Source organism: Oryza glaberrima, chromosome 2, assembly GCF_000147395.1.
Source record: "Oryza glaberrima chromosome 2, OglaRS2, whole genome shotgun sequence".
Lineage (NCBI taxonomy): Eukaryota > Viridiplantae > Streptophyta > Magnoliopsida > Poales > Poaceae > Oryza > Oryza glaberrima.
Window position 1 is genome coordinate 18,725,278 of NC_068327.1, and position 14,942 is coordinate 18,740,219.

At 40.7% G+C, this 14,942-nt stretch overlaps 2 protein-coding genes across 4 annotated transcripts; both read right to left on the reverse strand.

The window, feature by feature from the left end:
* Positions 1–420: 420 nt before the first annotated feature.
* Positions 421–2,477, reverse strand: LOC127763984 (ethylene-responsive transcription factor ERF110-like). Its single transcript, XM_052288788.1, has 2 exons — positions 1,739–2,477; positions 421–1,116 (listed from the first exon to the last, which is right to left on the reverse strand). The coding sequence occupies exons 1-2, from the start codon at positions 1,971–1,973 to the stop codon at positions 566–568; spliced, it is 786 nt and encodes a 261-aa protein (XP_052144748.1). The 5' UTR covers positions 1,974–2,477; the 3' UTR covers positions 421–565.
* Positions 2,478–7,480: 5,003 nt separating this feature from the next.
* LOC127763118 (protein BONZAI 1-like) lies at positions 7,481–14,511 on the reverse strand. 3 transcript variants are annotated; one of them, XR_008015678.1, is made up of 17 exons: positions 14,180–14,508; positions 13,324–13,371; positions 12,120–12,268; positions 11,985–12,033; positions 11,496–11,552; positions 10,764–10,946; positions 10,474–10,608; positions 10,318–10,379; positions 9,892–9,997; positions 9,708–9,822; positions 9,538–9,614; positions 9,305–9,442; positions 8,895–9,059; positions 8,695–8,808; positions 8,361–8,457; positions 8,016–8,269; positions 7,481–7,912 (listed from the first exon to the last, which is right to left on the reverse strand). XR_008015678.1 is itself a non-coding variant. In XM_052287735.1 (16 exons), the coding sequence occupies exons 1-16, from the start codon at positions 14,342–14,344 to the stop codon at positions 8,175–8,177; spliced, it is 1,755 nt and encodes a 584-aa protein (XP_052143695.1). In that variant the 5' UTR covers positions 14,345–14,508; the 3' UTR covers positions 7,481–8,174. The 3 variants fall into 3 exon arrangements, 2 of the variants coding, with proteins under 2 accessions (XP_052143695.1, XP_052143696.1); XM_052287735.1 differs by having other exon boundaries at positions 7,481–8,269; XM_052287736.1 differs by lacking the exons at positions 7,481–7,912; positions 8,016–8,269 and having other exon boundaries at positions 8,420–8,558; positions 14,180–14,511.
* Between the last annotated feature and the right edge of the window lie 431 nt (positions 14,512–14,942).

Consider the following 14,942-nt stretch of genomic DNA (forward strand, 5'->3'; position numbering starts at 1 on the left):
AAAAATATATATGTCCAAATTCATCTCTGAAGTTGATTTTTATTTTGGTCAACTAGAAATCTCCACAACCTTGAAAATCCCTAAATCATTTAAACAACTATTCTCATTCCTTGAATACAAATCTAATTGATCTCACTGGTAATACCTTTTCTCAACAGTCCCTTTCCTCCTTAGTTAACATGTTAAACATTTTCACATAGACATAAAATATTTACAAAAATTTTGATATGAAAATATTCATAAGTGATAAAAAATAAAGCAAAACCATACACATCAACAAAAAAAAATAGTAAATACTGTAAAAAATACACAAAAGTTATATCTTACCTAGGACTACAATTTTTAGAATTAGTAGTGTGTTACCTTAGGTGACAAGAAATCAAAAGTTTTAAGCGTAAAATCGAGCAAATACCTTCTGAAAGACAAAGGCACAAACCAAATTAAACTACCCCGTTGCAAGGACATGCACACGCACACAGCACAGATGCTGAAAAAAACAAAAAATATGGCCGCCACCCATGCATGCCCACGATGACACGAGCGTATTCGATCTCTCTCGCGCGTGCTAGCTCCCGTGGCCGCCGCCGTGAGGCCACGCGCTCGGCGACGACGCTGCGGTCGTCGTCGTCGGCAGCGTCGACGGCGGGCGCGGCGCCATCGCCGGAGAGACCCCGACGAGCCGCTGCGCCGCGAAGTCCAGGATCTGCGCCGCCGGCGCCGCGGTGGCCGCAATGCCGGCCACGGCGGCGGCGGCGGCGGCGGCGTCCTCCCCGCTCCGCAGCAGCCGCGCGTACTGGATCAGGTCGGGGAACGGCGCCGGCGCCACGGCGGGCGCGGGAGCGGGAACACCATGCGGCGGCGGGCGGGGCACAGCGGGGGAGACGAGGAAGCCGCCCTGGCCGGTGCGGCCGCGGACGCGCTCGGGGAAGTTGAGCTTGGCCTTCGCGCCCTTGAAGCGGAGCGCGGCGTCGTCGTAGGCGGCGGCGGCGGCCTCGGCGGTGTCGAAGGTGCCCAGCCAGACGCGCGCCGCCTTGTTGGGGTCCCGGATCTCCGCCGCCCACTTGCCCCACGGCCGCCGCCGCACGCCACGGTAGTGCCGCTCCGCCGCCGCCGCACCTGCAGTCAGGCACACGCGCACGTTCAGAATTGCGTTCTTCCCCCTTTTGCTTTCAAGAAGAAAATTTGCTTTAACACGAGTAGAAATCACTCGCAAGCTACTATATTTTTCAAGAACCATACAGCAAGTTAATCACTCTAAGTTATTATCAAATTATGTGGGATTATTAAACAGCCGATACGTGATTATAGTTACTCTATCCGTTTTATATTATAAGTCGTTTAATTCTTTCTATACTTTTAGATTTGATAAGTTTATAGAAAAAATATTAACACCTATAACACCAAACTAGTTTCATTAAATTTAACATTAAATATATTTTGATATAATGTTTATTTTGTATTAAAAATGTTACATTATTTTACTACAAACTTAATTAAATTTTTTAGTAGTTTAATTAAGAAAAAAATCATACGACGTATTGGAGGTCTGGAACACTAATTTAACCATCTTAATCTACACGAAATAGGTAAATTTGATTGCCCGAAGTTTCTAATAGATAGATAAACCGATGGATCCATACTCTTGTAGATAGCTTACGGTTAATCATAGCGATCATGGCAGCTTAATTACGTACTTGGATAGTTGGATTACGTGTGTGCAACTGTAACACGTACGTACCTTGCGCCTCCACGGCCTGCAGGGCAGCGGCGGCGGCGGCGGCTGAAGGCCCCACCGGCCGCCACCGCCGGTCAGCTGATTCCGACGACAGCGTCGCCCCGGCCGGCGCGGCGAGGTAGGCTGCGGCGGCGGCCACGGTGACCACGTCGTCCACCGGCTGCCGCTGCGGCTCGACGTCGTGCCAATCCGGGGGCGCGCCGCCGCCTCCGGATCCTATCGGCTGCCGCGACGACATGGCTGAGCTGCCGCTGCCGGCCCAAGCTTGCGGCGGCGGCGGCGATTGGTCCGGCCGAGGCCGACGAGGCTGCGGATGGTCGTCAGGTAGAGGCCGCTTACCATGCCTCCGATGCTCCACCTTAATTAGTTTGCTGCTTTGGAGATCTTGGTCAGCTTCGCGCTAGCTCTCTGAATCGATCGCTTTCTTGATTGATTGAGCTAATTATCAAGCTAAAAAATACGTAGTACTAGATAATTAGTGGAGCCACAGGAGAAATATAATCGCTCGAGATTAATTCGAAGTTGGATACTGGGAATGGATATGATCGATATGGGTCTCGTCGGGAGAATACTATCTTTTTGCTTTGATATGGAAGAAGAAAAGAAGCAAACTGAAGCGGAGAAAGTCTTTGAGTTTGCCTTGGCATACCTCTTACGTGTATACCTCAAACGTGGTTGTTAATTTCCCTACGTGCACATGCCTTCCGGCGCGCACACACACACTCTTCTTTTTACACCACAGACGCACGCACCGCTACACACACGACACCACACTCTCACCCCGTGAATACTTAACACAAACTCTAAAACTCTAAAAGACGAGAACCAGCAGCACATCTTAGATCCCACCTACATGATTAGATTGTGATTTGTGAGCTATTATATGTACGACATACAAAGTATAGGATCATTTAAAAAAAAACAAGGGTATGAATGTTTTTTCATGTTATTAATTCCTCATGGATTTAGCTGTTCAGAGTTGCTCTGAGATAACATGCGCTGCTATATAGTGGAACGGTATAATACATATCTATTATTAATTAGGATATAATTGAAGAATATTCAAATGAAATTTGGAGGATTTTGATCATTAGAAATTTTTTCTTCATTTCTCCTAGCTCGTCAGCTCGTGCGCTCTCTTGATTTCCCTCTCGAGCATCTCTCTTGCATGAAATTAAATAACTTCCTTCAAAATTTCTATAAATGTTTTATGTCCTTCTTCCAGTGCACAAACCCAAAATTTATGTGTTCTAAAACCCTATATGAATCCAAAGCTTGTGACATTCAATTTAGATTAAATTTCTATTTACAAATAAATAAACACAATAAGGGAACCATGCACCAAATTCTAAACCCTAGCTAGATCAAGGCGAACTCAGGTAGGTACTTCATTGATACCCTTTAATTTGGAATATGAAAGTAGCTCTGGGCCATTTGGAGGACTCTGTGTGATTTTCTTTTCACGCAAGACGGCCTGTCACGATTGAGAGGGGAAACTCTTTTAATCACCCGGTGGATGTTCATCCGTTTATTGCATGCCATCTAAACAATTATAAAAAAAATTGACAATATAAATCAATATGTAATATATCACTCCACAAACATTAAAATTCAACTTCTACAAATTATAACAAAAATAAAAAATAAAACTCAAATTAGTAAGGTATATTTGCAATTATATTTGTTATTTATGTTACAACCTGTAAATGTTGAATCTGAACTTGCATGTTTACGGAGTGAATATTACATATTGATCTATCTTGTCAATTTTTTTTTAAAAAAAATTCATAACCATTTAGTTGACATGCAATAAACAGGTGGACCTCCACCCAAGTGATTAGAATTCATCTTCCGATTTAGAGGTTTAAATTAAGGCTTTTCACCGTAAAGTTGATATTTCATAACATCAACTTGATCTTGTAAGGTGATCTAGATATATATTTTTTATAGTCCGGGCAAGCTTAAAAACAGATGATGATTAAAGTAGATATAAAATAAAATTCATTCTACTATATACACCATTTACTCAAGCAAGGGTGGAAGTTCTGAATTAGGAGAAAGGAAAACCAGTAGAAGGTATTATCAATGAATAGTCGTACACTTGTGTATTATTAACGGAGCAGTCAATAATACACAAATTTACAACTATTTATATAAGTGTAGTCTGCCAATAATATACAAGTATATTTAGTCGGATATAAAACAGATGGTTGGGTCATATGCATCAATTTCCATAGAGTGCTATGCCTATGACACGGTGAGGACGGACGATATCTCATCATGGGACCAAGTAGATGAAATCATGAAAGCATGTATCCCCGACGACCCTAAATCATAGCTTGGGTGTAGGGGTTGGGAATCTCTCCCCTCCGCACGCAAAACGGAGCGATAAATTAAAGCATGATTAATTAAGTGTTAGCTGAAAAACTTGAAAAATGATTAATATGATTTTTTAAAGCAACTTTCGTATAGAAACTTTTTACAAAGCACACACTGTTTAGTAGTTTGAAAAGCGTGCTCGCGGAAAACAATGAAGATAAATTGGGAACTAGGGGTTAAGAGTCCAGCAACTTTAATTTCTGAGTGGTGTATGATAGTGTACATAATCGTTTAGAGTCAATTGCAACTTAATTTGCAAAAAAACAAGTTGCCCGACAGGATGGTGCCTAGACAGATACTGAGGGGGTTGCGTTCACTGAAAGAATGGCCGGCGCCGGCCAACCGGAAGCCGATGATCCATCACGCTCAGCACCACGCAAGAGATATCGTGTGGTCCACACGATTACATAGGATCGATCTATGCAGCGGCCGGGCCACTAGTCAAAGATACGCAGTAAGGAGTACAATTGGTCGTCCATCTCCATGATCATGCACTTACGTGCAGTGTACCAAACGGGTCATACTGGCTATGGCTGTCTAGAGATGGGCCGGACGACGGACGTGACGGCTCGATCGATGCCATACGGTGCGAGGGGAGCTAGCTTTTGCACGCGTCGCACGTTTCCATGCAGATTAATTGTCACAGAGGGGAATGCGAGCAACACACGGTTAATTTAGCTAGCTCACAATTATATAATACTACATATTAATTTGTTTTTACGACTATGTATTACTACTATTATACTTTGACCGTCAATTTATCAATAGCTATAAAAAAATACTTTTAGATGCAAATCTGATATGAGATATCACATGTGGTATGCTTAACATATGCATTATTAATTAGTTAAATGATATAAATATTATTTTTTTCATCTTATATTTTCAGACATAGGGAATTTATAATGTTATTGACAAATAATTATATCAGAAGATATATGGTCTCTTGAAATGGAAGATTTTGAGAGAAAAAATTACAAGAATTAAACTAGTTTATATGGAGCCTTGTAAAGTCGTGCGTTCTAAATAAACCCTAAGGCTGAGTTCAGGTAACTCCACCTCCCCGCACAAAAAATGGTGTTCCCCATCAACGTGTGATTAACTAAGTATTCGTCTAAAAACCTTGAAAATTTGATTAATATAATTGTTTAAGGCAGCTTTCCTATAGAAAATTGAAAAAAAAAACATCATTTAGTAGTTAGAAAAGTGTGTGCAGGGAAAAAAAGGGAGGTCAGTTGGGAAAAAAGGGGAAGAAAACAACCTAAGGCTCCTTTGAAGCGCACGGTTTTGAAAGTATGGGAATAGGAAAAATCAGGAATAAAGTGTCCTTTGGAACTCCAAAAACAACTCTTTATTTGAATAAGCCTTTCAGCTCCTTTCGGAACAAAGTAAAAATATCAAAATTATAGATTTGTATTCTGGGAAAAAAAATCTTTATAGTTTTTTAGAACAAAGTACTACAAATTCCTTTGAAGTTACTATGGAATGGGCTATTCTAAAGTAATTTTAGAGTAAAATAAGCATAAGGTCTCAACTAATGTTTTCTTCTTGTATCTTGAGCTATGCGTTTCTCCTCTGTCATTGAATCGATAATTACATTTTTTCCCCTATTTTTTGTGTTTTGGCAATCTTTAATCTAGCATAATTCTATGCTCATTAATCCCTTCATCTCATAGTTCTTTTATTACACAAGACACAACAAGTGTGCCCCGAACACACCCTTCAAGATACAAAAGTCCTATATTAATTAAAAGCATAATTGAATGCACGTACGTAAGTATTCATTTGCATCAGGATTAGGATTTAAGTATTCACCCATGATTTTACCATCACGCAACATCTTAAGACCTGTCTAGGAATTCTTAATTATAATGGGACCACATGTCCACAACTAGTGGCCACCGCGTGCAGGAAATGCGTAGCTCCTGTTCCGACGAGATCTCCACTGAATGAGATTTGTCCTCTTTTTAGACATCTCCTCCCCTTGTGATATTATTATATTGCGATTCTAGAACCTGAATCCTGTAGAACTGCAATTTGTACCCGCTTACGGACTGTATTCTAGTTTTAGCGGGACATACTATTGAAAGTTAAGGTCCCGTTTGGCATAACTTCTGACAGTGACGGCCGCAGGTTTAAAATATAAATAGGGCGGTAGAGCTAGCTCTAATCAGGTGATGACACAACACACATAAACGCTAGTTGCTGCTTCATGGCATTGGCTCAACAGCGCACGGTACGAACATCGAGAAAGTTAACAACGAATATTGATAGTCGAACAAACATATTATGACTTATATGTAGAGAGATAAAAAAAAATAAGAAATATTATTAGACAATAAGGGGAACCACTTTTAATAGTTTGGGGGTATAAAACGAAAAATTATTTAGGGGTTTAAGTGCTTCGCCAAAATAGTTCAAGTGAGTAAAATGGTCTTTTTATATATTTACCAATTTAACTATTTACCAATAGACTGTATGATGTGCTAAAGAAATAGAAAGAAAATCGAATTTTATGTATGGCCAAAATCAGGAACGGTCAAAATGGTAATACTTATACATGAATTTTTATAAATATTTTGGTTCCTACTTAAAATAGTCAAAATGGTAATACTTATACATGAATTTTCATAAATATTTTTGTTCGTACTTAAAATACTTGATTTATCTGATTATTCAATAGTAGACTGATGACTAATATATTAGAAATAGGACTAGAAATAAGATTTGGGGGTTTAAATGAAGAGTGATTGGAGAAAAATTTATGAATAATCAAAATATAAGAACCCAAAACATGGACTAAAATTTAGTCGGGGTATCCAAATAGGACCTAAAATTTAGTCGGGGTATCCAAACAGAACCTAAGTATCACGTTGTTTATATTATATTATCCTCGTCATGTCGTGCACCGGCGGAGTTCTGGACATAGACGATAGCTCAAGAACACGACAAAGTTGGTAAATGATTCAACAATCAGGTAGATGCAACGCGCAGCAGCTGACGGAATTAGGGGGTGTTTGGGAGAGACTTTAGTCCCTCTCTCCAAAAAAATAAATCCCTAGAGAGAGGGACTAGAGTTTATTCTCTCTCCCAAACACCCCCTTAATCATCCAGAATTCCATATAGAAGAGCTTTCCGATGCATCATGCGGTGGCATTGACATCGCAATAGCAGGGGAAGTATTGCAAGCTACTCTGGCTTCAGAATTATGTGAAGATTGAGAACTGCACTGCACTGACGCACAGCCCTAAGTGGAGTATTCTTGGTACAAGTTTCTGAGATTGTACTAATACTAACAAAAATTTAAACACATCAAAGCGTCAGTGCAGGTACCCTGAGACAAGATAATGATAGTTGTAACGACAATGCAGGTATAACAACAATAAATATCACGACAACGCAATTGGTACAACCCTCAATAAGCATAATTAACTTCTAACAGAACTATATGTAACATCAATATAACACCAGAACATGGTAGAGTTACTGACAAAAGTGTTTTTTACCAGGTACGCACAAAGAGTCAACATGGGGTTCAAACCCTTAATTTCAAGACATGATCTTACACGCAGGTATGAAGAAGACGAACCCCAGATAGAAACCGCTAATCTGAGGAAACTCAGCACTCATAACCAGAATATAGAAGAAAAAAAAACTACCACTCGCTTGATTTGAGCAGCAAGTTCGAAACTACGAACCTTTGACCTTTACACGAATCATACACAATTCAAATGTTTCTTCAGAGACAACAGTTTCCAATCTGCAGTGCCAAGCAATTCATGCCTCAATTCAATTGCCCTGCACCACATTGTCGACATGAGTAGCAACAAGACAAGTACGGACAATGCGCCACTGATATTAGACCTTGGATACAAATTTCCAGCAGATCCATATTTCTTACTTGTAACATGTCCAGACTATCCATCTTTCCACCTTTTCACACATCAATGGCTTTAAAATTTGCATGATGATGTGGCCCAACAGCCAAAACCATACCAACAAGACCATTAGAATGTGCATCTTCTATCAACTAAGAATCACAAATAGACGGCACCATATATTAACTGATTGCTTGAATTTCTCTTGTTCTCATGTAAGTCATGAACTGCCCTGGTATTTCAGCAAGAAGTGACTGAACTGTCGAAATCCCACTGCCTGCAAGCACAGAATTGAATTATCACATTTGCTTAGTTTTCCATGTAACGCAAGATACCAAGAATCATCACATGCAGAAGGAAATGCATACCATGGGCATCCTTCATTGGGGCGAACTGTATCATATCCCTTGATGCCACTCTTCCTGTTGAGCTTTCTAGTCTCTCTCCTTTATTTGGATCTAGAAACTGCAAGGTGAAATTTTAACATCAACTTGAGGTTCCACATTTTTTGTATGACGCTAAAGCATTAGCAATCAGCCAATCACATCATGGCATTACGGTACAATCTGTCATATTTATGTAGACAAAAAACTTCAGAAAAAATAGAACTGACAGATGATATGGTTAACGCTTGAATTTTAGCTCTGATAAGAAATATGCAGACGAATCATAAAAGTGCAAGAAATTTTCCAGTCCCATTACCTCCATTTCCTTGAAGTCCGCTCCACCAACTCCAACAACAAGAATGGACAAAGGAAAATCAGATGCCTTTATGATTGCATCGATAGTCTCTTGGAAATCAGTCACCACACCATCCTGGACAACAAAAAGAATAACATTGACAGCACAGAAGAAAAAAAAAATATTATTTTAGGAAAACATGGGTTCCTCTTTATGCATACCGTGACTATTAACAGAACAAAGTATTTCTGCTGGTTGTTGGCAAGTGATTGGTTTGCTATTGCCGTAGCAGTGCTAACTACTGGACCAAATAGGGTGGGCCCAGCCAATGAGACATTACGAAGCGCACTGATATAAGCTGACATAATCCCTTGTATTCCCTCAACCTAAGGAAGTTTGATATAGTCAGGCACTCAGGCAATAGGCAAACAGCTAACAGATAACTTCAAGAAACATCTCAAAACCATAAAACACCAAGTACAAAATTTCTTACAAAAGAGAAAGAAATGTGTTGTAAACTAAAATAAGATGGGCAAGAAAAGGAAGATTTCCATGTTTGTTTCCCAGATGTGGCACTTGGTAATTCTTCTGCAGAAGTCGGTAGTAATTAAGGTAGCAAAAAGTAGAATACCTCAGGTTGATAGGTGCTACCATTCAGGTTGAAACAGTGGGAAACAGGACCATCAATAGGTCTAGCACCAAAGCCCCATGAGGGAAACCGCTTAGCTGGGTCATAGTACTGTAGTACATCTCCTACTTCCAGTATTGCCTGCCACCAATAAAAAACAGTGGAAGTACTTAAATCAATGTTCTCAGAGGGCCATCGGAACACAAGAACTAAGAGATAATGAATCAATTGCTTACTCTCTGATATGCATTTGGCCGACCAGTGGGATCAATATAATGCAAGGAATCTGGAAGCCGTGGATTTCCATTTGAAGCTACAGAGCACAAAACATCGAGGGCAACGAATTAAGTATGAGATTATGAACTAGAGAGCTGAAATAGGGTAAGATCAGCAAGAACTAGCACACCTGTGAAGTCTACGGCTACCATAAAATTCAATTGGCACCCAGCAGAAATATAATCTAGAAAAGTCTGTCTGTTGTTCTCAAGATATTTCTCCACATACACCTGACTCTTTAGTACCTGCATGCAATAGTAACACTCAGTTACTACAATATAGCAACCGCAGAGTTCTACAGTAACAAATATTACCTCCTTACTGTGACTATCATGAGCAGTGCTGGCAGGAACAAAGAAATTTTCACCATCCTGACTATGATACATCTTTTCCAATTCTGCAACCGATTTTACTATCTTGCTGTCGAATTACAAAGGGTATCTAATCAGAAAAGAAATTGGAATTCAACAATTAATGGCCCAGGATCTAAGGTACCATAGAACATACTAGTAAACAGAATAAACAGCAAAAACAAAATTAATAAAGGGACATGCATTTACAATCAGAGCAAAAAGCATGGTGAGATACGATTAATCAGAAAACAAATTGGAATTCAACAATTAATAGCCTGGGATCTAAGGTACCATAGAACATACTAGTAAAGGGATTAAAGTAACAGCAAAAAATAAAAGGACATGCATTTATAGTGTGCAAAAAGCATACAAAAAGAGAATAATTACCCTACTAGGTCATGTTTGCCGTTGCTACTGAAGTTGAAGCACTCTATGATTAAAGGGTTCTCCTGCAACAGAATATACCTGGTTAGTTTCATACAAATCATTGGTCATTGGCCAACATAAATAGAAAATGCAAAAGGATGAAGAAAGTTCTCATGCCTTACTTCCAATCTGTTGGAGATTCAAGATCACTGGCTTCCACTTGGGATTGAGGTCGTTCTTCCTTACTTCCGTCTTACAAATTGGAACAGGCACTCCACTCTCTGATATTCTAGATATTAGTAAAAAGGGATCCTGTAACAAGCAAACTTAGAATGGTAAAAACACTTACAATACACAGAATAAACAAGTCATGTTTAGGTACAGAGAGGCATGGACGAACTGCAGGTACAACAATGGTAAATACATACAAAATAAAAATGAACAAGGTAATAGAAACATAAGCTTACACTTTTTGAGAGAAGGTCCTTGATTTCAAGATCTGAACAGCGGAATACCATCTCCATTATTGCTTTTGAACCAGCACTTTCTTCCGCCTGAACATTTAGTTCACCAAATTTACTAGGATTTGGTAGGTTATGTTCGGAAACGCCAAGCTTTAGAGTCAACAGTCTGTTTTGTTTAGTGATAACCTGCAAAAACATCATGATCTTGTAAAAAATTAAAAACGCCAAGCATCTAACATAAGGAGTAATCTTCAAACAGACTAATAATACAGGCTTTTGAATTGGCGTTACTCTTAATCTGATACAAGTGTAACTTTGCAATTATGAAAAGAGATGTGCTCATAGTAAAACTACAGGAATTTATGGGTGTTGTTTTGTAGGGCTACCAAAATGGCAGAAGCTATATATACATGCATGTGACAGGATGAACCTGGTCTATAACAGAAACAGTACAGAACAGTTAAGTTTTCCTTCACAGGTTAAGTTTCCTTTTACCTTTAAATTATCAAAACAACTCCAATAGTGTATAAATTTCATATATGACAAATTGAAGAGTAGGAAGAATACATGGAATCCACCTTACGTTTAAGGCCTTTTCAATGAGTTTTAAAGTTCTCCATTCCATGACAAACAGTACACAATAAGAAATCATGTGTCAACATAAGGTATTATGTATACTAAATAACCGAGAGGAATAAATGACCACAAAATTTTTTTAGCCAAAGTCAGGCATACCTCAGACAAAAGACAGACAGCCTCCCCAAGAAATTGTTGCTCTTCCAGTTTAAGCATCTGTGTTGAATATCATATTAGAGTAAGTATTGTAAAGTAACTGAAAGAAGAACGAAAGAAGAATGTGCTCAATAGTCCATACATCAGATGCTCTAACATCCTAGAAGAATCAAACTTCTGCATTTAAATGTAGCTTAATAACATCAGCACAAGGAAATGCTAGGGACTAGAAAGAGCAAACTAAGGTAATTCAAATCTATAGTTATCATAAGCACAAGCGTTAATTCTTAGTATGGAGTTTATTTTATGTTAGGCATAAAATTAAGACTTCATTCAACCTAACTCACAAATAACTGAATTTACGCTACATTTATCCCTGCTGACCAAAGGGTCCCTCTAACATGCCAGATCTTGTCATCTTTGGACTTTATAACTGGCTGAATGGACAAAAAGATATTTGAAAGCAAGAACGAAAACAACTAACCAAATTACCTTTTCATTGACATCATGAAACTGTGGATCAATGTCATATACCTGAAACCTGTAAAGAAAGTTAGCTGTTAAAAGAATAGCATAATTAATGGGTACCATGTGACAATTTTACAGTAAATTGTAACAGATGCTTACACAATTGGTTGAAGAACCTCAAACTGGTAGTGCACGTTGATTCTTGCATTCCAAGATGGGTTCAAAGAATTCAATATTACTTCAGTACGCCCAAGTTCTTCAAGTGCTCCTTCTTTGCTTTTAGAATATACAATGACCATGGGATTGCTCTGAGAAAAGATGATAAAATATTAAGGGAAGTATAACTAGACAGCACAAGCAGAATTCATTAAATATTCAGGATGGCATGCATGTCAAAAGAAAGGTGACTGCAACTATTTCTGCACAAATATTCACCGAGGCTTCCATGATAATGGCATGGGCGCTCTGGTTTGTAAACAGAACAATTTGTAATTTGCAGTTATATGGACTATGTCCTTTTGGATATGGATGGATATTTACTGATATCACGTATTCACGTTAAATTTGGTTGGGTGTGAATTATGATTGGATATAGGCACGTAGCATGGACTTCCAAAATATTCATCTGTAGGTTTTACAAAATAGTCTCCGGACGGTAGGAGCCACCAGCATGAAACTTATAACAGGTAACTTAGAAGGCAGCTCAGGCAGCCAACAAACTAGTATATGCAACTGTTCAAGCTCAAGTATGATCATTGCCAACAATTCACTGGGTAAGTCTTAGTTTGCCAAAATACCACCATGGTATGACAATGTCAATTGCCACAGGTTTGTGTGTTTGGGAGACAGGAACTGAACGGAGGCAGTAGTGGAGTAGCAGGTTCAAAGGAGGACAAGGGTGACACCCTCATCTCCCCAGCACCATGGAAAGCTAAGGGGTAAGGTATTCAGGGATAGCATGCCTATAAAAATATGTCAAGTTGTCAACACACCAATGAAGGTGGAAAATGGGATGAGAAGTGAGTAGTCCAGCATGGACAGACATGGTAGCATGTTGACAACTGATGTGGCTTTCTGACAGAATTGCAGTTTTTTTTTACAAGTATTGCTCTTTAACATGGTAGCTCTCAGCTATTTGGAATTCGAATTTGAGTTTGTGGTTCCTTGATAGAAGTGAAAATAAAGTTATTCACAATAATTTCTCTAAAAATCTAATGATTCTTAACTAATCAAAAACAGAGATGTCATGCAATAGTAATGCTCATCGTAGATACCTAACAGACCAGAATACCGATCAGTTATAAACTGAAATAAGAAAATAGCAAAACTAACAAAATGCAACAAGTGAAAACCTGGAGCATACCTTGGTAAAGAATTCTTGGTCGCCCAAATTTGATGCAGAGAGAGATAACTGTTTCAACAGGTTATACAGAGTTCTTGTCAAAATAAAACACAATTAAACACACCCTCATCAGTTCGGTAATTGCATTTCTATCAGTAAATCCAAACAAGACATAAATTTATACAATGCACATGCATCATAATAGTCATCACATGAAGCAACATCACAGTATTAAATATTTGAAGTTTTTGGATTAACTACCAGGTCAGGTAGTATGAAATGACAGAATACTTAGCCACACAACTTGCAGACTCCCAAGCGTTCAGGCACAAAATCTTACTAATAAACAACAAATACAGTAAATCATCTTTTACGCAACGTTATCAATTAGAAGAACATCAGCAGCCAACTGCTGCAGCCGTCAGAACATCAGAATGTTCAGTGCCGTGTCAAACCAAGAGCACACGGCATGCTCAGATTTCACGCCCGCTCCCAATCATCGTCGTGTAATGGTTTTTTATCCCGATCAACACGAAATCCCTCGGGTTTTTTCTCCTTTTTTTTGTTTGTTTGTTTGCAAGGCTGAGAACAGGTAGCGGAGTAAATTAGCTGAGGCGCAGACAACACGCATCCGCTAGTCCCGTCGCGGCAAGGCGCAAACCACGAGACTCACGCAGAACGGCGCGAAACTGGAGAACCGCCAGCGACGCACGCAACCGAAGCGCACCCGGCGCAATGGCACGGCCACCCACGCGCGCTCGCTCGCGAGCACCTGGCGGCGCGCTACTACTACTACTACTGCTATGGTGTGAAGCAGAATTAAACCGCATGGATGGGGCGTGAGGCGGTGTGTGCGTTGTGTGTGGGTTTTCCGCACCTCGACCTGCGTGGACGCGCCGGCGCCGCGGGAGCGGAGGAAGCGGTCGGCCGCGGCGGACGCGGCCTCCGCCGCCGCCGCAGCCGCGGCCGCCGCGGGGCCGACGGAGTGGCGGCCCGCGTGGCCGCCGCCGCCGCCCATCTCGTCGGAGCAGCAGTTCCCCATGGCTAGTGGCTCTCCTCGCCGTCGAGCAGGAGGGGAGGAGGCGAGCGAGATCTACCGCCGACGCATCGATCTGGAGGAGGGAGGAAGAGGGAGAGCGAGAGCGAGAGGAGAGCAAGTGGAGTCGTGGAGACGACACGGAGACTTTGGACCCCTCAAACACTAGGCGAGGCCGAGGCGCACGGGAGGGGAAGGGACGGCACGGCACAGCGAAACGGGGCGGAATTTACGGCTTTGTCCCTGTTCCGCCGGGGGGGAGTGGGGCCCGGCGTCCACGTTCAAGGAGAGAAGTTTGACTTTGGTTTTGACTGGCCCGGGGAGTTGGGACTTCGGACTTGGGAGGACTGGTTCCTCGTGGCAATGCCTGCCTTTTACGGCTGAAAACGGTAAAAAGAAAAAAAAAAACGCAGTTACACAACCCGTTGCTACGGGATACTTTAAGTGATTCCTCCCTTTCCTTGTGAGATTTTACGTGTGCTCCCTCCTGATAGTCTGATACCTGGTACCACATACCATAGCGCGTGATACCTATTCAATTCCTCCTCGGCATCGTACGCACGATATCTCGTCGCCGGTGTCGCTCCTTTGCAGCCGGAGCAAC